Raw genomic sequence first — 25,438 nt, forward strand, 5'->3', positions numbered from 1 at the left:
AATTATCCTGGATCTTGGCCTCAGCTACATCTGTGATTTTTTTCTCAACTTCAGTTACATTTTCTAAATAAAGATATTTGATTGTAAAAATTACTCCACTATGTGGATGGCAAATACTCAAATCTAAGTTGTATTCATTATCTTCTCAGAGAATCTAATAGAACCCAGTAATGATTTGGAAAAAAGTACAAGTTATTAAGAGATGATGTATGCCTACGCACAACAGTAAAACTGAAGAGCATAATTATCTGTTGTCCTGCAGTTCATAGCTATCAGCAAATCATAGAATCCCATAAAAGTCTATGCTGGAAGGGACTTCTGAAGAGCACCTAGTCCAACCTGTACTGAGAGCAGGCCATTAGATGAGGTTACCTTGAGTCCTATCAGGTCAGCTCCTGGACATCTCCAGTGATAAAATTTCCTTGGCTTGTCTAGGCAACTTATTCCAGTGGTTGTCTTCATAATGAAGAATTGCTTTGTTCTGTCTAGAGAGACTCTTTGTCATTAAGCAAGTGGCTTATTCTTTGCTTCCTGTCTTGTGACTAGGTCTCTTTGTGAAGAGTGTTCCTTTAAATTCTCTAGAACTACATTACAGATGAAATTTCTGTGGCCCCTCCACAGACCCTCTCCAGTGTGGCAATCCCAAACAAATCAAATTACATGGAGATCAGATCAAGTGTACAGCCACATGCATATTTAGCTGAATACATTTAAAGAAACAAATGCACATGATAATGGCGTTTATAATAAAAGTACTTGGAAAAAAAAGTTTAAAAAAAGTACTGTGCACTGTGGTTGATGTTTTCTTACTCCTGTGAATAAGAGCAAGAATAATTAACTCATTATCACATTTGGTACTTATGTAAGTGGGTTTTTAGGAATATTTATCTGGTGTCTCATCTGAATTGTGTTCCATGTTTCAAATGAAACATTCTTGTCCTAACTACATTAGGTCATCTTTTTGGTCTTTGTAGAGATCATTTGTGTGTAAGAAGATATTGTAATATTGGCCTGTGCCAGCAAGGTATTCATTTACAAGGGTGTCCAAACACACTGTAGCACGCCTTAAAAGAAGGAAACACAGGTTTTCATTGCCATAGCCAACAGAAACAAAATGCCATCTGCTGCACAAGCACCTACATCACAGTCTGTGACAAATATTTTTCAGCATCTACACAAAACTGCTTCTACCTCAAGCAGCACTCACAATTCATATGGATCACGTAGGTTGGATTTGAAAATTGGAATTATGCTCACATACCAAAGGTATGTGCTGAGGTTTAACCCCAGCCACCCAGTTGCTCCCTCACTTTAAGAATCAGAAGAATAAAAGAGAGAAAATTCAAAAGACCCAGACAGTTTAATAGGTAAAAAAAAATCCCATACATGCAAGCAAAGCAAAATAAGGATTCATTCACTATTTCCCATGAGCAGGAAGGTGTACAGTCATCCCTAGGAAAGCCATCTTCCATCACATGTAATGGTGAAGTGGGAAAAGAGACACCATCATTCCAAACATCCCTCCATTCTCCTTCTTTCCCCAGCTTTATATACTGAGCATGATGCCATGTGGTCTCAAATATCCCTTTGGTCAGCTGGGGTCAGGTCCTGACCTCTTGCGCATCCCCAGCCTCCTCGCCGGTGGAGTGGGGTGAGAGGCAGAAGAGGCCTTGATTCTGTTGAAACTGCACAGCGATAAGGAAAGCATCCCTATGTCGTCAGCACTGCTTGCAGTGAGAATGTAAAACACAGCCCCATGTCAGCCACTATGAAGGAAATTACCTTTACCCCAGCCAAGACCAGCACAGTGTGTTTCCTACCATGCAGATGAAACTAAGTAGTGAGTCAAGTTGGATATGCCTTCTGTCCCTTCCAGTTTAGTGGTGCTCTATCTCATGTAATACCCCATAAAATGCATAGAGAAGCCTATACAAATTACATGGAATAAAAATTTTGCATGTATGGGAAAAATTTCTGGCTTTCTATACTTAGGTACAAGGAAGACCTAGGTAAAAGTTATCTTCCATGTTAAACTGTCAGCAGGGACATACACATTCTCTGCAGATTGAGTCATTTATCCCTATGACCTCTCTGCTCTTCAGCATTTTAAATATCTCTCACTGTCTGTATCCTGATAGAAAGTCAAGATGATGACTTCCTCAGTCAATCATGACCTGGTTCACTGAGTGTCTTCAGCTCTTTTTTACGTAAATGGGAGCTGCCTGTGGTGAGAACCTTTGAAAGTCTGCCCACAAAATTACCATTTCCCAGATTGGCTCTGTTTTCCAGTGAACCTGGCAGGGCGGATGAAGATGTGTGTCTCAGCTACATTTAGGTAAGGACCATTTACAAAGCTACCTCCAGGAATCTTCCTTTGTGTAGAAACTAGAAAAGGAAAGCAAATATCAAGAGTCTCTGGGTAGTCTTGTAATGGTAATTGGTTTGCTTCCCATGCAGAAGTACCCTTTCAGGTTGTAATGAATTTTACCCTGAATCTTGAAGATGAACACATTGTAACTAGTCAATATTGAATGTTTACATTTGTACAAGAGCAGAATTCATACATCTTGTGCTTTTGTTCACTTGAAAATATTTTAGTTGCTTGTTGTTCATCACATATATAGTTCATAATAAATAATGATACCTAGTTTACATGAAGTCTCAAGTTTCCCCTGATGAAATGGAGCATGTAATGCATTTTCTATTATAATGGATATTTTTTTGTAACTCACTAACCTTTGGATAGAAACAAAAATGTGTCTGCTACTTATGCCAAGAGAAAAATAATGAATACGAAAATTTTATTTTTCATATTCATTATGGCATTTATATGTGAAATAGCTATTAAGAGTTCGGCATGTTAGCATTAAATTTATGTTTCCTTTTCATTATCTATTTTAAAATATTTGTCAAAATATATATCTACCCCTGAACTGTTTTAAAATAAAGGCGTGGTTTATCTTATCTAAGATAAGATAAATATTGACAGCGTTAGGTCAATGGTTTGACTCTATGCTCTTAGCGGCTTTTTCAATCTAAATGATTCTATGAATCTATAAACTATTTCATCTTCCTTACACTAGAGCATCTTCTCAAAGATAGTAATTTAGCCAATCTGCATCAAGAGAGAAAGCTGTCCAGAACATGCTCTCTGTCCTTAAAGCTGGCCAGCTGGCACAGCCTGGCTTGCGCATACAGCAAAGTTATTTTCCTCTCCCAAAACTAGCTTCCATTTAAAGGGAAGTGCCCATACTGCCTTCAGGGAACATGCCCAGTTGGAATAAGTGCCAAACTGTACTCAGGCATGATCAGGGAGAGTGCTACTGGCCAAGGCAAAAAGCGTGCAGTCGTTCTTGCTAACAGTTTAACACAGTTGGGGATCTCACTCCAGTTCTTAGGCCCATACCCCACTATTGGCACAGGTGTAGCCTTACCCTGCCCCTGTATCCAGTGAAGCAGTTACCCTGAGGTGACAGTCCATCTGGCTTCTCTCACTTATGTGTTGGTATGGGATGAGCCAATATCTGGAGACACCTCTTCCAGTTGCATATAAGAAGTGCCTAGAAGATTGTACCATTTGCTTCCCATCTGGAGGACTGTCATTAGCTGAGATGAATACCATCATAGATGCTGTGGCCTGGATTCATCCTGCCTAACACTGGGAGTCAGGCATCTGATTGAAACATACTGGATTCAAGTTCCCTATTTAGTCAATGGAAAAAAAGTAAACATGTGAAATAAATAGCCAATCCAAGATCTGAACTGACCTCTACAAGTGTCTCTTCATCACTTTTGGCTATAAAAAGACATAAGTAAATGAATTTAGATAACTACTTTGGTCAAAAGGCAAGAATCTGGTTGCCAGGTTGACCAGTTGAATCTGATCTGGTAAGCACATTCCTGGGGCCTGATTACAAACCCTGACTGCACAGAATCTTAGATTGCCCATTTTCTTTTAATTGTATAATACTTGCCCCTGCAGAGATAAAAGTATTTGGAAATAAGGCTAAAGTGTAAACCATGTAACAATGTTTGCCAGTCTGTAGTCAGTATGAAGTAATAGCTCTGAAAAATTCATCCTCTTTACCTCAGCTGATCACAGAGAAACTATTAAAATTAGGGTTCCTGTCTTCTTTTAGATAAACAGACTATATCTTCCCAAATTTTGCTAGATAAATTTTCCACTGTTTGAATTGGAATCATATCTTGTCAGCAGCATTTGTTCCTGAAGAACTGATAGGAGCTACAGTTACTGGAAGGAAGTTATTAAAAATCCCACATTTGTGAAATCTTACTCAATATCTGTTAAATTTGGAAGACCTAATGCAAAACTTAGAAAAAGTCATCTAAATGATCAGTTGGGGTATAGCAGTTACAGTACCAAACCATACTACACACAGCATATAAACCCTATTGCAGAGAGAAGTTGTTTATTAAAGAAACAGATCTTGTGCCTATGGGAAATGCATGTAGTCTGGTTCCTCCATCTGTCAGGAACTTTTCAGTTTATTTTACTCTTATATTATCAACAGTGCAGTCTCTACTCTGAATGCCAGCACCACTGTGGTCATAGCTTCTGGTATATTTCACTGAAAATTCCTCATGACAATGCTGAACACAGTTAAAATCAGTTTGGGTTCTGTTTAACCATACCTACATGGGAGAATTTTTTACTGTTTGCAACATCCCCTTTGTTTCGGTGAACCCAAAGGGTGAAATTCACTACTGGTGCATCTAAACAGTAAAAGAGGACAAGAGAGCAAACATTGAACCCTTGTCTGTGCATGCTGCAAATCTCTTCCCTCACTGCTGGCTCTCTCCTGTATCTCCTGGTACTTTATTCGAGATAATACTTAGATATAGTTCAAGTAATATTTTAATTGAGAGACTGCTTTCAAAGAAAGAAGATACAAGGCTCCACCAGGTTGGATTCTAAGACACACAATTCTGTTGTGCTCTCCCACCTGCCACCAAAGTGCCTCTCAGTTAGGCAATGCACAACCCAAATGTCATCATACAGAGGTTCTGTGCAGGAGAATTCCACACAAAAGCTCACATGTTGTTTCAGATGCCTTGAAGAATTGGAAAAGCTGGAGAAAAATAACTGGTGTAATTATCTCCAGGGCCACCACACAGGGTCTAGAAGAACCAAGAGGCAAATATTATGGCTTGAAATCACCATGTGCCATGTGACTTTAGGCAAGGGGTTAGGCTTTTGTCAGTCTTTTATATAGCACTGTAGACATACTAAGAAGATCTACACTTCATAAATACTTCTTTATAAACTGTAAGTTTTACCCAAATTCTACTTATCCAATTTTTTACACTAACATCCAGGTTGATTTTACCTTCCTTTTATTTCATAGTGCAGGGTGCTCAAACAAAATCAACATTTTTCTTCATTGTAAATGAAATTGCAGGTGTAAATAATATTAACTGAACATCTGATTTGTGTTGAATTTTAAATCAAATGCAAGTACAAAAATGTTGTTACAATTGGATGCCAAATCTGAGAGTGTGATGTGACAGCTTATCCATATGCATATCTTCTTTTAATATAGCTCATTCATGTCCAAAAGTCTGCCAGGTTCATAGGATTTCAGAATAACAGAAAAGAAAAAAGAATCTCATTTAATCTGCCTTTCTCATTTTTAGTTTTTTAATTAATGTCATTTAATGCTAATAACTTGGGTTTCATTCAAAGCTCCTTTTGACAAGCCAAAGGTGATGGTAAGTCTGAGAACTTGTATAAATAAATAATTCTGCAAAGCTGTTGGTTGGGTGTTGGTATCAGTTTGTAATGTCTTTCACCAATGTGCACTCTTGTGCTCAAAGTGTTTGGTGTTGGAGCACATGATATCCTGCTGAGCATGCAATGCAGGTATTATATTGTCATTTTATTCTTCAATAAAAAGATTTGCAGTGAAAAATGTTGATATTTAGCAGTGCCCTGTAATGTACCAAACAATATTGATTTAAAATCATCTGCTAGTGAGACCTCCTGAACTTTGGCTAAAGGTTTGAACTTTTCAGTCACTGTGAAATTATTCTGGGCTGCTGGCCAGTTCCTAAATAGGTTGTGTGGACATCAGTGGCAAAGTTTTTAATTTGGAATTATTCATTTCAGCCTGTCAACTAAAATGAAAGCATTAGAGCATTGCTGCATTTTTTAATCATTTGATTTCATTTGAAATACTGATAGAGTGTTTAAGTCAATTTTACATACGCTTGCCTCTTACACCATATGAAAACTGCATCTTTCACTCTTTCAGTTTTGCCTCTTACTGGCTCCTCTTCCATGATGAGAACTAAATGAAAAGAGAACAAAACAAAAAGTTAGAATGGGTAGGTCTTACCCTTTAGATATGGTTAATTCTGTATCCCCTTTAGCATGTTCTTACCAAAGTCTCGATATCTTAGAAACTCATTGACTGTGTTAAATTTGAGCTTTTGGTTTGTTTTGGCAAGATCAATACTTTTGAGGTTGTTTATGTCCCTAAATGCAAATCAGTGATACTAAGAAATACTCATGTTAGTTTGCCTTTTGAACTGTTCAAGTGATCTTGTTCATATTACCAGACCCTGGAGCACTCCCACCTTTCAGACCATCAGGTTCCACCTGGGAAAATCATGAGAGTTCTGAATGTGCAGACACTTCTCACATCCTGTTTCCACAGGAGAGGATGCCAGCTGGAGGGGAGGTGTGACATCACCTTGCATTCACCTGAATATCTGAAATGCACTGTGGCATGTTTCTTCTGCCAAACACAGAGAGAGATTATGGAAATTCAGCTCTCCTAATCAGCTCCTGATGATTGTCTCATTCCAGTTCTCCAAGTGATTTTTCAGCAACTCTGCTATTAAAGGAGTTGCAGTATGTACTTTGAAAGAGCTCACTACTTTCACCCTGACCACATTTACAGTGATTACTATTTGGATGACCTTTTTTCTCATGCACAGTCATTACCTGCTGTCTCCTTTATTGGTGCCCTGCCTTTCCCAGTCTTCCACTTTTACCACCACTCCTCCTACTGTGTGTATTTAGGACAACCACTTAAAAGTTCTCTTCATTTCTAAGGGACCAGATCTTAATTATACCAAAGGGGATTTTGGCAATCACATTTTTGTAAGGAAGCCTTGAAGTCAAAAATAAATTTACAACTGAAGCTGCAATAAGTAGTATGAGTAAGACTATACCACGTGACACCTATGCCATTGGAGAGAACTGGGATGATAAAGCAGTGTCTGTTGCCACCCTATTCACAGTGTGTCCAAGTCAGAAGGGTTTTCTTTAGAACAGATTCAGTCTCACACTGGACTATCTGTCCCATCACACGTGGGGTTCAAAGCCATCCTAAGGACCAGCCATTGCTTGGGATCCTTAAGCGCAGACTGCATTTTTGTGTAACCAAGATGGAGCCTGCGGTTGTGTTTCCTCTAAGAAGAATCTGGTTTGCTTACCAACACAGCACATAAACTCAACCAGAAGACAAGGAGTGTGGGTGATTCAGATTTCAAATTACTCCAAACCAAATGGAGACGTGGCCATAATGCCTTTCTTTGAGAAAAGGATCACACAAACATTCTCTTCACCTATAAGTCTGCTTTTCCACACAGCTGTCTTTTTGATTGATCTAAGACAATTATATGAACAGATCAGGGAGAGCTTGGTGTTCAGGGACCTGTAAGTATTATTCAAACAATCACAGGAATCCCAAATTAAAATATCCTCTCTGACATTCCTCACCATTTAAGTGCTATTTGGAAAAGTGCATCTGATATGTGTTTAGAGTGGGCAATTGTACTGTATGCTTTGTGCCATTAAATCTGCTCTTGTGAACTCAAGCAACATATAAGTAGTGAGATAGACAAAAATTTCTTCAATGGCTTTACAGATGTTACTGTTTTCACCATCCACAAGAGAATTTAGCCAGGCCAGGCTGACAAAATATTGTTGAGCATTTCCAGTACGCTCTTAGGCTGCAGATGGAGGGCTATGCAGAGCAAATAAGGCCAATGTGCATTTCCTTATCAATAGTAAATGTAATAAATAAAATCTAAAAATCATAGAGAAGACTGTCTGGATGTTTTATTTGAGTTTATTGGGTTATTTGGGTCTAGCTGTTGCTAGAAACATTCTGCACCATCATAGCCCCATTTCAAATAATCCTGTACCTTCAAAAAAATCGATGTTTGTCAAGTGTTAGAGAAAGTTGAAATATAAAGGTTCTAAGCAGCAATACAAAACAGGATGTGTGTCATGTGGAGCAACAATTACACCACCCTAAGTGCACGAAGAAGAACTCAGGGAAGCTAAATGCCTCACACTCCCCAATATGTAATATTATCACAGCATGAGTAATTGGAGATATTCTATAGAACTGCCTTGACTTTGGGTTGTTTTAAAGCCTATCTTAAATCATTCTCCTATTCCCTTCTTTACCTTTTGAACTATACAGTTTTCTGCTTTCAAGCTCTCCGTGCTCTGTTTCTGCACTTAGACTTCAGATGACTTGCAGTGCTCTCTATTCTTATGAAAACAGGAGTTCATAGTTGTAAGGGACATCGTCTGTGCCAAAAATATGCATATTTATGCAATGTTTTCTAATTGAAAAACAAGTATCAGAAACTGAAAACCTTTTTTTCCTCTAAAAATAATCCCTTCCCAAAGCTCTCAACAGTACAGTGTAGCAGAAAAGACCTGTTAGATTATCCAATTAATTTCCTTTTCAGAGAAAGATCTCTTTTGGCAATACTCTGATATTTCAGGGGTTCTGACTAGTCTGATTTTGAAATGATAAGGCACTTCCCTCTGGAGATCTCTCTGAACACTCAGAGATTTTCCCATAAGGCTTTTATTCTCATCCTAGAAATTCTGTTTCTGAATTTCTTTCTCTCATTCCTTTATTTGATGCACACTATTGTATTCTTGAAGTAATTTATTTTCAAATATTTTCAAATATTTCTTATGTAAATTTACTTCATCGCCCCTGCTCTTACTTTATCAGTTATGGTAGATGGGGAGTAAATAATGGGACCTTTTAGTCTTTCTCTTCTTTTTTCTCCCTTGTCCCAGTTGGTTAACACAGTCCTCCCCTGGTTTCGTGGCTCTCCTCAGCACTATTTTGTCTTGTCAGTGAGAAAATGGCAAAACAGCATTTAGAAATTAATGCATACCCAGATATGTTCTCTTCAAAGCAGCACAGCAATGAGCTGGGAACTTCTGTATAATTTTTCATACCTGTGTAATATCTAACCAAGTCTAAGTTCTTGTTTCATTTCTGCTCTTTTTCTTTATCTAGAATTTTTTCAGTCTCTTACTTCCTGTTTCTAAATGTGTCACTTTCCTTGTCCAATGTGGCATTTGCAACTCTTCATATTTTAATATCACATGCACTAATGTCATCATTTCTTCCTTTTAATGATCATTAATAGAGCAATGAAACAGGACTGGACACAATACAGATTTATGGAACATTTCCCTTTTATTCTGAATCAGCTTTACCATTAATCAGTAGTCTTTGCTTGTAGCTGTTCAGTTTTCTACAGTTTTCAGCCCACATGACAACTTCTATCTAACTGAATATGAGTTGATTTTCAGTTTATGCTGTCCTGTGGCTGGAAGTGGTGGTGTTGCTGATAGCATGACAGTACAGCAGGGCAGTTTTTCTTCTATAGCATGCTGTGGGAGCATGCATTTCACTAGGCAGGGCAAATGAGAATTAAAGCTTTACTTGAATTCCTGGGCAATTGCCCCTGGTAAAAATCTGTAGCTGATGTCTATCAACAGTATTCCCTGCAGGTGCTGATGGTGAAAATGTCTTTCAAAATTTAAACTTCTAATCCTTTGCTTACAATCAGGGATGAGAAGAATTGGAATTTCAGTTGGATGCCTGCTGAAATAGTATACAATACACATACAGTTTAAAATAAATGTGAAAATTAATTTCATTGTTTCTTTTTAACTTGGTATTTTGTTGCAATAACACACCTGAATTGCTACATAAAGTAATCAGTATTCAGGAATCATATCTCTATATCATATCTGTTTATCTTATTTATTTAGCCATCACTTGTCCATGTCGATACATGTATCTGCCTTTTATGTATTTGGATGGGTGATATTCCATTGAAGAACTGGTTTTGGGTAATTATATTATTTGTTATGTGATTTGCCATAGCTGAGTAGCACTGATGCAGATGGATTCTTTTGAGTTCTTTGTCATTACTTATAATATTCATTTAAATGTAATTGTCCTGTTATTTTGTATTCTGGGAGATGGATTCTCTTAAAATTTCTTGTCTTTTGAAGTGCTGTGTTGTCTTTGAGTATCAGAGAGCTGTCAGCATATACAGGAAGATATGCCTAATAAGAAAAGGTCTTGGGTGTTTATTTGGTTGAAGTGTTAGAATCTATGAAGAAAAAATAGAAATAAGCATATCGAATAGGGCACAAATATGCTTTGTATTTTAAAATTAAAATTATTAGCAATCATCCCATTTTATGTCTTTCATTTAAAGGCATTGTTAGACATTTGTAATCTTCTAGCACAAGCCATTAACGGGTATCAAATTTACCTTCTGTAGGTCTTTGCTGCCATCTTCTGTTTCTTTAAATAATTGTCGTTGTTATTTGGATTCTGAAAAACGAGTGGGCTATTACAGAGCAAAATTTCCCATTTTGTTATTGTTTTTTATCTCTTTGTTTTCAGCTAAAACAAAGTGAAGCTAATGCAGATACAAAGGAGAAGCTTCCCTTGCGTCTACGCATCTTTGAAAAATTTCCAAACAGGCCACAAATGGTGAAAATTTCGAAGCTTCCTTCAGATTTTACAGTTCCAAAAATAAGGTATTGAAATATTTCCTTTGCTAGCATGCTGTAAACTTTTTTGGGGTTACATAACACCCAAAATATTTCACTTTTTTTTTTATTGTGTTAGGCAGGTAGTTCAGAAAATAAGAAATTAAATGGAATTAACACAGACATTCAAAAGATGCAGCATTTTGGATAAACCTCATTTTTCTCAACTGGGGAAAAGCAATCCTAGCATTCCTTATACCTTATTCATGAAACCAGCTAGATTGATCAGAACTGACACAAGTACAATATAATTGAAAAGTGTGTTGTTTCTACTCTTTCCTTTGGATTTTAGTTTCTTGGCTCACATAGATGACTAGCAGTCTAATGGATTCTCATGTAGGTTTTTAAAGCCAGGGTGAACTGGCAGCAAATCATTAGAGAGGATTAAACAGACCATCTAATACCAGTTAGCCTGTGATGACCTCGTCCCATATTTGTATTTGCGTAGTTACGTCTTTCCTGTGAAATTCACCTTAACTAAAGATCGGATGCTCAGTGATCTACTAGATCATTCTTTACTGTGGGGGTGGTGAGGCACTGGGACAGATTGCCCAGACAAGCTGTGGATGCTCCATCCCTGGAAATGTTCAAGGCCAAGCTGGATGGAGCTCTGAACAACCTGGTCTAGTGGAAGGTGTCCCTGCCCATGGCAGGCAGAGTGGAACAAGATGATCTCTAAGGTCCCTTCCAACCCAAACCATTCTGTAAATCTTTGATCATCAGTTAGAGTACAATTATCCTTCCTTAGTGTCAAAGAAGTCTGACAGAAATCGGAGGGCTGCTCTAGTATATACAGGCTGCAAAGTCTGCTGAAACGCCACAAGCTGGCTGAACAGATCCTCTCCATGCCTGTGTCAATATCCTCAACAAGCACATACCAGAAGAGAGGATGATGTGAAGGATTACTGCCATTGTTCTGAGTCTACCAAGGTTACATTTCTTCTGAATAAATTCACAAGGAAGCTGTCAACTGGTTTGACCTGTTTGTAGTACCTTAGCCGAACAAAAGGAATAATGCTGGTCAGAAGGGTCAGGAAAAGCAGCCTTCCAGACCTCAAGGAAACAATCATAAATGTTTTACATTTAGTATCAAAGTACCCTTTTGTTACATATGGAGGGTGTTCTTCTCCTAGTCTTAGTCTTTTTTCATATTTCTTTGTAGTTGTGTTTTTCCCAGCATATTCTGTACTCACTCATGATCCTATTAACTACTGAAGCAGACATCAAACAAGCACTAGCAAATCATATCTTTAAATCTGAAGCTATTGTACTATGTAGCAATATCTCTCCAGAGAAAAATTAGTTTTGACATAGTTCATACTGAAAGAGGCAACTCTACTGAACTTAAAATATGGCAAGATTAATGTATATTTGTTGTAAACAGAAATGCTTCTGCTTTTTAAACACGGCATATGTGAGGCACAGAATTGCTGAAGTGCCTTAATACTGACATTCAAAGCAGTTATATGAACAGATGTTGTTTGAAATCTTCAAGAACAAATTTCATGCAGAGAGTATGTTTCCTTTGGATTATATCAGCATTTGATTTACATTGAAGTAACAACTTGCTGTTTAATGAGCTCAAAAGAGCTGAAAACTGCAAAAGGCACTTGAAATATTTAGCACTTTAATTGGTAAAAAAATAAATAATAAAAGTATTTCTTTTTAAATCTACATGCAAGAGATCCAACTCGCAATTCAGTTATGGATCTCTTTAATAAATGAATTCAGGTGTTATCAGTTGTTCTGGCACTCTGTTCATTTATGCATCTATAGAACTTTTTCTCATGAGTTTATGCATCTCAGCACTAATGGATTGTGACATGACAGAAGGAAAACCAAATATTAACTCTTCTTGGGGTTTTAATGTGTCAATATCCTCTATTTGTTCCCAAGGGAAAGTTTTATGAAGCAGTTTATTGATCGCCAGCAACAAGATACCAGCTGTTTGCTGCGAAGACTTCCTTCAGCATCTTCTTCCTCATGTGACCACTCTAAAAGATCAGCAATTGAAGAAAACAGATATATTGATCAAAAGGTAAATCAAGAGTATAGAGTAATATATATCTTGCCTAGAGTATTGTGAGAAAAGGAATCAGATTATTCAGTTTGTCAAACAACATAAAAAGTGAATAGAAGCTAGGATGATTGAACATAGGCTAAAAGGCTATTTTTAATTCAGCCTAAAACAGACATCATAGCGGATCCTCTTCTGGTTTAAATTTTCCCATCTCCTTTGAATTCAAAAGTCAAGATCTGATACATTAGTTGTTTAATGCATGCATCATCTGAAGCAATTTTTTAAAACAGTTCTGCTGTTAATCACTGACAAGCTAGTGGAAAATTAAAGTCGCTGAATATCACACTGGATTTTTGAGTGCCTTGATACTATTGCAACCTTGAAAACACACTTCACTGAAGGAAGTGTAAAGGAAGTGTGAAGGAAGTGTGAAGGAAGGAATAGAGCCTGAATGGACATCATCTACTTTAACAAGCAGAGCAGAAAAATTGGATAACTTATTAATATCTCTGTGTAATCACTGAAGATGAGTAAAAATTTAAAAAGTATTCTAATTATTTAGAAGATACTACCCAATCTGAAAGCCTGGGAATCACTAGAAAACAGACCCTGAACAGATATATTTGATGCCCATTGTGCTAAAAGCTGCTAGTTTCCCATGGATGTTTAGATTTGAAAAAATACTAGCACTGCTTGGAATGATGACCATGATGATGATGATGATGCAGCAGCATAAGTAGATGTATCTGACTTCTGACACCTTATAAAACTAAAGGGGTGGAAAAACAATATTCATGTGTGTCACAGAAGATAAGTGGTTTCCCAGATTTCTAGTGGCATCTACAGAGATATCAGACCTTGACCACTTGTAAATTGCATAACTTAGTGGCATTTTTATAGACAAAAGTACTTTCAGTAATATTATGTTTCAGTATTGTTTCAGTATTGTTTGCTGTTGAATTCTCTTTGAATATAAACATCTGTGGTTTTTAAATACGTTTTAAGTTACAGAATCACAGTCAAGAAAAAAAGAGTCCGTGCATTGCTGTTATATAGTATAAGTGGCTTTCCTAGTGTGTGTTTGCAACCATAACCCAGGGCAGCATTCATACAGGCAGAGTTGCAGAGCTGGGAGGCAAAATTGGGAAAGGAGAGTTGGGGAAAACATTACTCTTCTGATAATGAATGCAAATAGGCAATTTGTAAACCAGCATTAATTGCCATCCCTAGTTCTGTGCAAGAGCCCATTCTTGTGGCTGATGTATTCTATGGCGTCAGTAAACCAAAGCTGAGCACCCTGACCTAGGAGGGAGGACTGTGGCAAAATATGGCATATCTGGCCAAGAAGGCTGTAGAAAGGAGTGAAGCCTAAATGGACATCATCTGCTTTAACAAGCACAGCGGGAAAACTGGTTAAGTTATTAAATGACAAGCCTAGGGGCTAGCAGAACTATGCCAAATATCACTAATAATGGATCTCAAACACTATGCCAGGGTAATCAGAGTACATTTCTACCATGTAATGAAGAGATGAACAAAGACCTTAAAGTTTTCTCAGCCACACAGGTAAGTCCACAGTATGCAATGCAGAGCTGTGCAGTGGCTCAGTAGATCTGTTTACATTAATATAATTTAGATAAATTAATTAAATTCCATCTTAATTCCTTTTGCTTGCTGTTTACAAAAGTGAATTGTTACTGTGTTCGAAGACAGATGAATACATGGCACAGTTTATTCAATGAGATCTTGCAGTATGAAAACAGAATGCTGCATTCTTTTCAAATTTTTACCTCCCTTCAAAAGCAAATATGCATTATCTGACTTTAATTTTTGAATTTAAATAAGCATTTGCAAATTGGTTTTGCATTATTCAACCTGCTTTAGGCACATACTTTAGGATCCCAATGTCTCAAGGGTAGAAATAATGATGAGCAATATTTCTGATAAATTCAGCTTAAAACAAGGTATTTACACATTCCTATTAAGAGGAGAAAGCACTAAGAAGGATTTTTGAAAGTAATTACTCTAGCTTTCTATAGTTACAGTTGCCAAGGCAACCTCATTTTTGTATGATCAAATCTTCTTAAAACAAGTTTAGAATGACTGATTGTGCTTAAGTATTAACCTTACATTCATACTTTACTTTTCTTTATAAAAAAAGAAACATGACAAAACATTTACTGATCTCAATGCCTGGCAGGATGCCTTCTCACTGCTCCTGTTAGCAGTGGGATGGCTTCAAAAACTTTTCACATGCTTTTGCACTGTAGTTGAGAAAAAAGTGGAATTAAAAGGTAGAATCAAAAGGTGAGATCCTGCTCAGATCTGACTCTGTCCTTCCTTTGTGGTAGCTGAACTGTGGCTAGTCCCTCCGGTTACTCCTGGACTTAAGTCAGTATCTCTGTGTTCCACAGCTGCTTAATTGATAGGAGGCCCTTACACTCCCCTATTTTTCCCTTATTTCCACTTCAGCAATATTCTTGTTTTTCTTTCTCTAAAAATCTGCCACTATATGGTTTTGTGTTTAGAATCAATCTGCCTCATAATTTGTGCTGCTCAATAAAGCAAATTTTATGTATGTTTTCTTATAGAATGCATTTAGTTAGTGTTTTCAGTACTATAATTATTAAAATTACCCACTTAATTTAAAAGTTGTTTTAAGGTGTAATGGGAGAGTAGATTTTCAGTGCATTCTTCCGTTTTGGTTTTTTTTTTTCCAAGGTATTCTACCTTCTCAAAAGAATTGGAAAATTATTTTTGGTGTAAATCACTGTAACCATGGCTACAATCCATTTGATATGATTTTCATCTGTGCCAAATCAAAAGAACATCTTTGGAAAACAGATTTCTCTGCTATACTCCTTTTTTTCTAGTCAAGTCTGTGAGTTCCATGGGGTTTTTTTTCTCTTCCAAATTTTTAAACTGTTCTGAAAGTTATAAACTAACCAAACACTACTATAAAAAATCACTTTTAGATACCCAAATGCCCTTTATATTTTATGTGTGGCATCTGAGTAGGTGTGTGGATACAGATTGTACCATCTTCCTTCTACATCCAATGACAGCAACACCTGGGCTCTCCTACAAACAGATGCTTGATAGGCAGCTTAGCACTGTGCTTTGTTTGAGTTGTTTATTATTATCTGTAACATTTGTTGTCTAAAACTGGGATTCTCTGGGATTCTCTGAACTTAACACTGCTGGAAAGGCAGGATGATAATTTTTTGCTCTCCACTTGAGGTCCTACAGAGCAAATTTACTTAAATTCAGTGATCTTGCCACAGACCTACCCCCCTGCATGCTGATCTGATCTGTCCTGATGTGGTCTGAAGGCCATGAGTTGAATATCCCACAGTCAAATTAGAGAAACCAGGATTGTTCAGATTGGTGAGCATTCCCCTTGTTGTGGTAGAAAGCACTGTGAAGTTATTTTCTGGTGAAAGAAGGAAGACTTCTTGGAAAAAATACAAGATTAAAAGAGAGACTTAGGGTATTAAATGTACATTGTAGGTGAGGGAAAAGGGGAGTTTTAGGGACAGAGAGGGAAGTGTTCTTTTATACTTCTACACTTGTATGAAAATTATTCACAGTATGCTGGGAATTTCCTTAGATAACCAATATTTCAGTAAATTCTTGGCCAGAAGAACTGGATGAAGTATGGAAACGTAATTTTAGTGTGAGTGGGTGGATGAGAAGAAAGGAAGTTGGCAGAAAATAAGGACATCTCAGTGGCTTTCACATAGCGTGAGGTATAGCTGCAGCAAGTTTCAGGGGGACAAAGAATTAAATTAACGTGAGATTTCGAACAAATCAGGTGTCCAGTGAAATATATCTGAAGTGGTGTAGAGCATTGGCTTTGCCTTCTTAACATCAAGACTGGAATCAGAGTGGCACAGAAACCCTTCAAAATGCTTTCCTAAGAGACATTCAAGTTTTAGCAAACCTTGCAGAAAATTATTGTGAGATGGACACTTCTGAACTGATTATTTATCCTTGGCCATACAACACAGCACATGGCTGTTAGATTAAAGTTCAAAACTGACAGACTCATGAGATAACTTTGAAAATGTTTATGGTTCAATATGTACAGATAGTACAGATAAGCCATGTGCATGTCTACAACAGTGGCAAAGCAGGAGTGAATTGCAAAAGAAAGCACGAGAGCATTTAATATATCTATGTATTTTATAGTTCAGATGTTGGAACATCTCCCACTTAATTGAAGGAATATAATCAAGTCAGTTCCCTTATTTCTCCATTTATAAGATTAATTGGATAGTAGCAAACGTCTTTTCTCTTTTCTCTCCCTTCTATCATCCTGTTTCTTTGCTGATTCCTTCCACATGTATGAGTTCTGGTTTTAGTTCTGCAAGCAGTGCAGTTAGTAGCCATTCCTTTGTCTGGTGGGAGCCAGGTGCAGCACTAAGGTCTAGCTCCTGGGAAAGCTTGACCTCCCACACCATATGGCTTTCCCACTGATTTCCTGCTTACAGCAGAATGTACTTTTGTGAAGGGAGGTTGTGGTCAGAAAGTGAGAGCTGATCTCAGAGGTAGACAGAGCCATTACCATGGAGGACTGTGAATATTCAGAGGCAGACCTCATGCTGGAATCTGTGTTTAACATATTTTGTTAATATTATAGATACTGCTTTTGTGAGCTGCTGAGACATGCCACCTAATCTTGATAAGATGTTTTTGTTTAATTTGGATATATGTTCTGTGTTGGGTTTTTTTCTGACCTGTGCTCAGCTTCTTTAACTATTCTGTTTTTTGAGAGAAAAAAAACAAACAAACAAAAAAAAAAAAAAAAACCAAAAAAAAAAAACCAACAGTCTTCTGAGAGTATTCCAAAAGGATTTTTCCTTGCAGAAAGTATTTGTATTTGTAAAAGCTGAAATAGCCTTTCAGGTTTTCTAAGGCATATATTTTAGTATGGAAGGCAGGATGTCCCAAGATACCTTTCAAAAAACCATCAGGGGCAAAGACATGTGTCGCACTTCGACACAAAATAACCCACACACTCACACTAAGATTTAAAAGAAGAAAAAGAGTAAACATATTTCTGACTTTGTAATTTATAGAATTCTAAAAGTGACAGTGGATTGAAGGATGAAATTGCCACCTCTCCAACTACAATGGTTAAACTAACAGTCTATTAATTCTCTCTTCTTACAAAGAAGAATGTAAAACAATCATTATTTACATGAACAGTGTATTAATTCTCTAGTAGAAATATGTAAACATCAGAAGGCATAGAAAACTTTTAAAGGAAGTTTAAAACTTTTAAAAGAACAGGGCAACAGACATGCTCATATATTTTATTTGTACTTTTTTCCTTAAAACTTAGGATAGAATATTTATAGAATATTCATAAATTACAATGTTCAGAATTTCTGTTTCTTACTGTAATAAACTTACATCCCAAGTTAATTAACCTCTCTGAACTTTATTTTGGGTATTCAGTTGTGCAAAGCAGAATTTTGGCACAAAAGATACAATAGTGTTGTGTTCCTTATTATTCTTTTCTGTAAGTAATTTGAAAGAATAATTTTATTACATTAATTTTGAATATAGCAGAAACTAATAAAGTGTAATTGCACGTGTTCCAAATAGAAAAGATTATTTCTTTTTAAATACTACTAAATACTACATTTTTTCTGAAGCAAATATTGCAGAATTTCGTACATATCAACAAAAATCATTCAAACTTTTTCTTCATTTTCTTAATTTGTCTGAATTGAATTCTGTCCTACAATTTCGGTTTCCATATACCACTTGTTAATTAAACACAGCCAAGAGCTTCAAGTCTTACCTATTTATGTCATTCACAAGATAATGCCAAAATCTATCTTGTTATGATATTCAGAAAAGTCATTAAAACAATGTACCTGCTGGCATAATACTGGTCAACATTTTCTTGCTCATTACAGTCATGATTTTCAAAGATGATTTTTGTGCCATATCTGTTCTCATCAGTTCTTTCTAATGAAGTTAATATACATAAATACAGCGATGTATTTCAGGTTTACTGAAAATCAGCTGACTTCTTTGTCTCTTTTGCATTTTAAAGATTTTCCTGTTTTCATATAAAATGGATATATAAAAATGTCCCTGTGTCTAAACAACCAATTTATAGATTTCTTCCTCATTAAGCATTTTGCCAAATGCACATTTGAGCTGGTGATATTTTACTTCTCTGACCATGTTTGCCTTCAGAGTGGAGAAGACACAACTGCAATAGTAGCAAGACTGTTCTGTTGTGGTCTGTCTCTGACTTCTGATGATTTTAATTGCTCTGTCACTCTTGTCTCTGCATAGTATGTTCAAAAGTCTGCCTGAAAAAATGTCAGTTTTCAAGTGCATTTTGAGAGAAAGGAGGCCAGGGACAGGATACTTTGCCATTTTCAAAAAGAGCCATAATTCAGGACTTCCTTCTGGCATTTGCTTTCTACTTCATCAGTTTTACACTAAAATATTTCAAGGGTTTGATACAAAGGCTGTGGAGATGTATTAAAATACAATTATAAGATCATGCTTCTCTTCTTTTTCTTTAATCAAACAAAATACAAACATGAAAAAAGTTTTAGTGTAATTGTACTTTAACAAAGAGCACACATTAGTTTGGTGTGGAGGAAAGAGAAAATGAGGGATTGAGTTACAGGAAGGCCCTTCTGTTTGAACCTTCTACATTACTTTTTCCTGTTCTACCAAAGAATCCAGATCTCCGTCTCCAGGCCCTTTAGTCTCCTCCATCCACTCACAGGACTCATTCACAAAAACTGATTAACAATAGTGATGATCACTTCTTTCTAGGGAAGGCAAGTACATGTGCTTATACAACCAGAAGCAATCGTTTTCCTTACCTCTCCCTTGAAACTCCCTGTCCATATCTCCCATTCCCAGTCCAACCCAGCCTGACAGTCCCATCTTCCCTAGAGCTTCAAGATTCCCAGCTCAAAGTGTGGAGGGGAGCTTTCTCCTCCAGCACTGTACACCCAGCCAAATGTATAAAAACCCCACATCAGCCTGGCCTGGAGTCCTTAGTTCCACCTGCTGTTGGCTGCCATGAGTAATCTACCCTGTGCTCTTTATCAACTCTTTACAGGGCCTCCCTGACCCCTGCACTGAGTATATAGAAAACAAAAGGAATCAAACTTGTCCAAGGCTGCACTTGCCAAAATGATCAGAGGGATTGCCTCTCCTATGAGAACAAGCTGAAAGAGGGTTTTTCAGCCTGGAGAAAGAAACTTCTGGGGAAACTTTATAGTAGCCTTTCAGTAGTTGAAGGGGACTTATAGTATGAGGACAGACATTTTTTACAAGGGGTTGTAGCAATAGGACAAGGGGTAATGGTTTTAAACTAAACAAGGGTAGAGTCAGGCTAGATATAAGGAAAAATTTTTTATGATGGCAGTGGTAAAACAGTGAAACAATTTGCCCAGCAAGATGGTGAGTTCTCCATTCCTGAAAACATTCACTTTCAGGTTGGATGGGGCTCTAGGCAATCTGATCTAGTTGAAGATCTAGCTGAAGATGTTCCGGCACATTGCAGGGGGATTGAACTAGATGGTCTTTCAAGGTCCCTTCCAACCCAAACCATTCTATATTTTTACCAAAAAAATCTACCCATTAAACCTATGAAAGTTCAAAACTCAGGTATACCAAAGGGCAAAAAAACCCCAACCACGTTACTATAAGGCATAAAAGAGAGGGATCCTTCTCCTTCCCTGGAGCTGCTCCTCCATGTGTCTGAGATGGACTATCCCCCCTTTAGGTCTTTGGAGATTTTATGAGTGCTAATATTAGCCTTGTCCACATTTTCAGACCTAATTAAAAAAAGTTCTTGGTTATGAGAAGTTGTGTAGATTTTCCAGACCAGTAGTCAGCTAATTAGAAGAATTTTACCTTCCTTAAGGGAGAGGCAGCAATCAAGGGCTACAAAATGAATCAAGGCTGTTTCAGGTCAATGACTCCCAGGAGTTAAGGAGATTATGCCCACTTCTCATTCTAGACATCTGATCCAAAGGGACAGTCTTTGAGTTCTTGGGACACTTATCTAATGCTAGACTACTTTCTTGACTGTGTAGTGAGCCTGTTTCTTACATAGGACAACCTCACAAAGGGCCAGATTTTCAAAGTCCAAATGAAAATACTTAGTTCTACTTTGACAGAGGGAAAAAATTTGTTAACATTTTGTTAGGTATCTACCAAAAACTTGCAGTCTGGCCTTCCATCACTTTTCATATGACTTTGGTCACACTCATTTTGAAAGGGTCCAGTCTCTTCAAACCAAAGATGCAGAATGCTGTTGAACAAATATTTTCATTTGAGAGGCTACACAGCAAATTCCTGTGGGCCAGGGATATCCTATGTTTTATGGAATGCTCAAGCTTTTAACAGATTCTTCCCAAATATTTCCTTGCTCTTTCATAAAAATTATTCTGATACATTGCTTATTGTACCGACTCTTCGTATTTTCCCTAGAAGCTATACATGTTTAAATAACAATATAGTACCTAACAATCTGTTCATTCTGCAAGTCTACATTGTATTAGCATACAACAATTTCCAAATGAAAACAGAAGCTTTGGATGATTTTTTTTCCTTCCTTGGAATTCCTGGCATGGCACAGCAGACTATTCCCATATGGTCCTGCAGTTGCCTGTAAGAGCATTATTAACAGCACTAGGCCAAAACTCTTTATTTTCATATAAAACTTAAGAAATTCCCTTATGGAAATGCACTGCATGCTCTGTGGTTTTTTTTTTACTTTCAAGCAAACATTTCAGATATTCATATTTCATTATTTATTTATGACCTTGTGTCACTTTGTATTCCCAAACAACTACCAACACTTGTCTCTTCTGCCAGCTTTGAAGCAGTCTGATACAAAAATCATACACTACATCACCACAGATGTTACCTGTTGATAGAATACAATTCTTGATTAAATTCAAGTTGAAAATAATTGCTTTATGTAGCATTTGCTGAGGTCTGGGCACTAAAAACACATTTCTAGAGAAACACATCCAACCCAAATATACAGCATTTCTCAAAACATAAAACCATTCAGTTATGTCTTAGCTGGTGTAAATTAGCAAACATCCCCCTGAAGTCAGCACTGCTGTGCCAGTACATCTAGTATGTAGAACTGGTCCACAGTCATTTCCTGACACTTCACAAAGGTATTTTCTTGTGTTGCTTTGCTTTTGATCTTATGCCAAGGATTTTCTTCTTCCAGGATAGAAAGCCTGGATTTTTGAAATACACTACTAAATAAACATTGTTATTGAAAGTGTCTGCAGTACCTTTTCAAAGCAGCGGGTGGCACTTGCAGAGCAACAATGTTCAGTGATTTAGCTTATTTTACAATGGTTGCTTTCTCCTTGTCGACAAATGAGATTTCATGGGATGTAGCATTTAGACCAAGTTCACTCTGATTGAACTGAATTATTTTGTCTGCCTAAAGTCTGTCCTGCCAACAGCAGCAAAGGGTGTGAACACTTGTGGAAGAGAAGCACTACCTGCAGATTTTGTAATTCTGTGGTCATGTCTGTGTAAATAAGCTCAAAGAAATGTGAGAACCAAGACACAAGCTTTATTCATGGTTTAGCAGCAGCACATTATATCCATCTAAAACCTTTTCATTCAGGAAATAGTATTGGGAATTTGCTGACCTGCCACAGCAGGTCCTTGCAGTTTAAAGTGCAAGAGTTCTTTAAAGTGTGTTGCTGAAAACATATTTTAGAGTAATCAGATGTTGTTAGGTGATTTCAAGACAGTGTCATATGCTAAAAAATAATGTTCTTTAGCAGAAAGCTATAGGGCACTGTAGTTTCTGCATGAAGTGTACTTTTAGGTGGTAGAGAGAAGTAAATAAATAAATAAATATATAAAGGCTAATAAAGATACACTGAGGGTGTCCTCACAGTGCAGCACAATCTGTAATAAAAAAACCCAGCAGGCTAGACAGATACACCCTAAAATAACCTCAGTAGAGTGTACTGTACTTACTTAATTTCACATTGTCTGATTGAGTAATGTCTCTTGTATGTTAACACTGTTTATAATTTCCTCTGCAACATTCCAGAACTCGGCAGGTATCACAAATTTTAATTGCCAGCCTCATTCTATACCAGCATGAGGCATCTAGACATTATTAAACAAAATACTGATCATTACCCCCATTTTCTGTTTGTACAGTCCCATTGCATTTGCCTGGTGTGCTATGCAAATTTGGAAAATTAAATGGGAAGTAGTTTAGTTCATTTACCTAATATAGACATAAGGATGCACATTTTAAAAATCTATAGTAATGTTTGATTTTCTTCAGCATGCATATTGACATATGTATGTTGCTATTTGACTACTGACTCCTTTGAATATGAGAAATAGATCAATTGTGCCTATCTAAAAGTATTTTCTTGTATTGCTTCTTCTGGATATTTTTAACTCAAGATAAATTCACCAGTGTTCTGCTGAAGGAATGGCTCCTGATTCCTTCAGAAAGAGAAAAGAGGATCATTGTCTTCAAAAGTCATAATTCTTGGAAGTGCTTAGGTTGTTTTGTGAATTCCATTTTGGACCACTGAGACCTCTAGGCACCAAACTCTAGGATCTTGTATATGCCTATGTATTCCTAGATTAAAGAATGGATACCTAACTCCAATCTAAATTCCATCACAGTCCAGACACAGACGTGATTGTTAAAAAACCTTCAAAACTTCACCTAAGCTGCAATCCATTGGGTGTGCTTAGGCCAAGGTCAGTGCCCAAGGATGTCCTGTCTCATCTGCAAGTTTCACAGCTAGTCGTGAAAAAATGTGAAGGAAAAGTAAATGCACTCTGCACAAATAATGTGATGCAACACCTTGTTCTCATACCTTTCTCCATTCCTGTGACTTCTTTAGGCATGGAGGGGAAGCCATATGAGGAGCAGCTGGGGTCAGTTGATCTCTTCTTCCTGGAGAAGAAGAGAGTGAGAGGAAACCTTATCACAGTCTACAACTTCCTCATGATGGGAAGAGGAGGGGCAGGCACTGATTTCTTCTCTGTGGTGACCAGTGACAGAATCAGAAGGAATGGCCTTAAGTTGTGTCAGGAGAAGTTTAGGTTGGATATTAGAAAAAGGTTCTTCACCCAGAGGATGGTTGGGCTCGGGAACAGGCTCCCCAGGGCAGTGGGGAGCACCAGCACCAGCCTGACAGAACTCAAGAAGTGTTAGGACAATGCTCTCAGGCACATGGTGTGACCCTTCAGGTGTCCTGTGCAGGGACAGGAGTTGGACTTCATGATCCTTTGGGTTCCTTCCAACTCAGCATGTTCCGTGATTCTGTAATTCTATTATATATTTGTTCAAGCATCACTAAATAAAATTCATGAACAGCTTTGAAAATGCGGAGGGTCCAGTCTTTTCTCTCCCATCTCAGTGGCTCCAGACATGCACTCCTTCCTACAGCTTCCCTTCACCTCTTTGGCTGATGCACCTCTGGCTGTGTGACAGCCAGGTATCATAGTACAGCACTGCTCTTGCATATCACCAGCAGACAACTACGGTGTTCATTGAAGGCATCAAGCACAGGGGGCCAAACCATTTCCTGGTGGGGTGGCATAGGGATTTAGCAGTGGTTTTATGCAGAACATACACCACTGTCAGCTTTGTTAGTCTTGCTGCCTAGATCGAGGGTTCAGCAGTCCCTGGTAAGCAGTCCTTGTCCTAGACCTGCTGGCATTTCTTTAGACCATCTGCTTCTTGCTGGCACTAGGTAGTTTAACATTTGACTTGTGGAAGCACTAAGTGGCTGCTCAACATCCTTTTGGAGTCTTTAGAAATACACAGACTCCTCATTCCTGCTTTCCCAGGGCATGTTCCCTTGTTGATGACCTGGGTGAATTTCCTTGTTTGGGCCACAACCTTTAAGGCCAAGCTGTTCTGTCACCTAATTTAAACACTGGAAAGAAGTGGTCTATGACAGATAAGGAGCTGTAGAGAATTTCAGGAAAAATGTATATGACTCAGATTTTTTTTACTGAAATCAGATGGGCAAAAAATAGAAAAATGGTAGGAAATTAATGCTTCCTATATTTGAAATCTTTTCAATTTCTAAGATGCCAACAGGAATTGTTGCTAGAAATAAATGGACAAAACACATTACTAGGTAGCATGCTTTTTTTCTCTGATGTTTCATGTAGTTGCAATTTTTCTAAAGTATTTATTTATAACAGGAAAAAAGAACTGAGATAAAACTTCTGGTTTTCCACCCTCATTATTCCCATAAGTTTGAACTCTAATAAAGTACAGTGCTGATAAATTCACCAAACCTGTGTCAAGAAACTGAACGAGTTAAAACCTACACAAATGTGTTTCAATATATGACATATTTATACCTAGCAAATATTTATTATAATGGTGTATTACTTGCCTGTCTGACCATCCAGGAACCCCTTTAGCAGTTACTCTTGCATCACCTGAGCAGGTGCCAAGTCCCCTCCCCAGCTACACACCCCAAATTCACACAGTCACATCAGGTTTCCTCACCAGCTCAACTCCAGGTTTC

General features: G+C 37.5%; 1 protein-coding gene across 6 annotated transcripts in view; it reads left to right on the forward strand.

The window, feature by feature from the left end:
* Window positions 1-25,438, forward strand: part of NALCN (sodium leak channel, non-selective) — a 229,626-nt gene that overhangs the window by 158,979 nt on the left and 45,209 nt on the right. For all 6 annotated transcript variants that reach the window (XM_053970810.1, XM_053970811.1, XM_053970812.1 and 3 more), the window contains 2 exons: window positions 10,713-10,849; window positions 12,758-12,899. In XM_053970810.1, coding sequence (XP_053826785.1) covers window positions 10,713-10,849; window positions 12,758-12,899 — 279 coding nt within the window. The remainder of the gene's footprint in view (window positions 1-10,712; window positions 10,850-12,757; window positions 12,900-25,438) is intronic.

This window comes from Vidua macroura, chromosome 2, assembly GCF_024509145.1.
Source record: "Vidua macroura isolate BioBank_ID:100142 chromosome 2, ASM2450914v1, whole genome shotgun sequence".
Taxonomy (NCBI): Eukaryota; Metazoa; Chordata; class Aves; order Passeriformes; family Viduidae; genus Vidua; species Vidua macroura.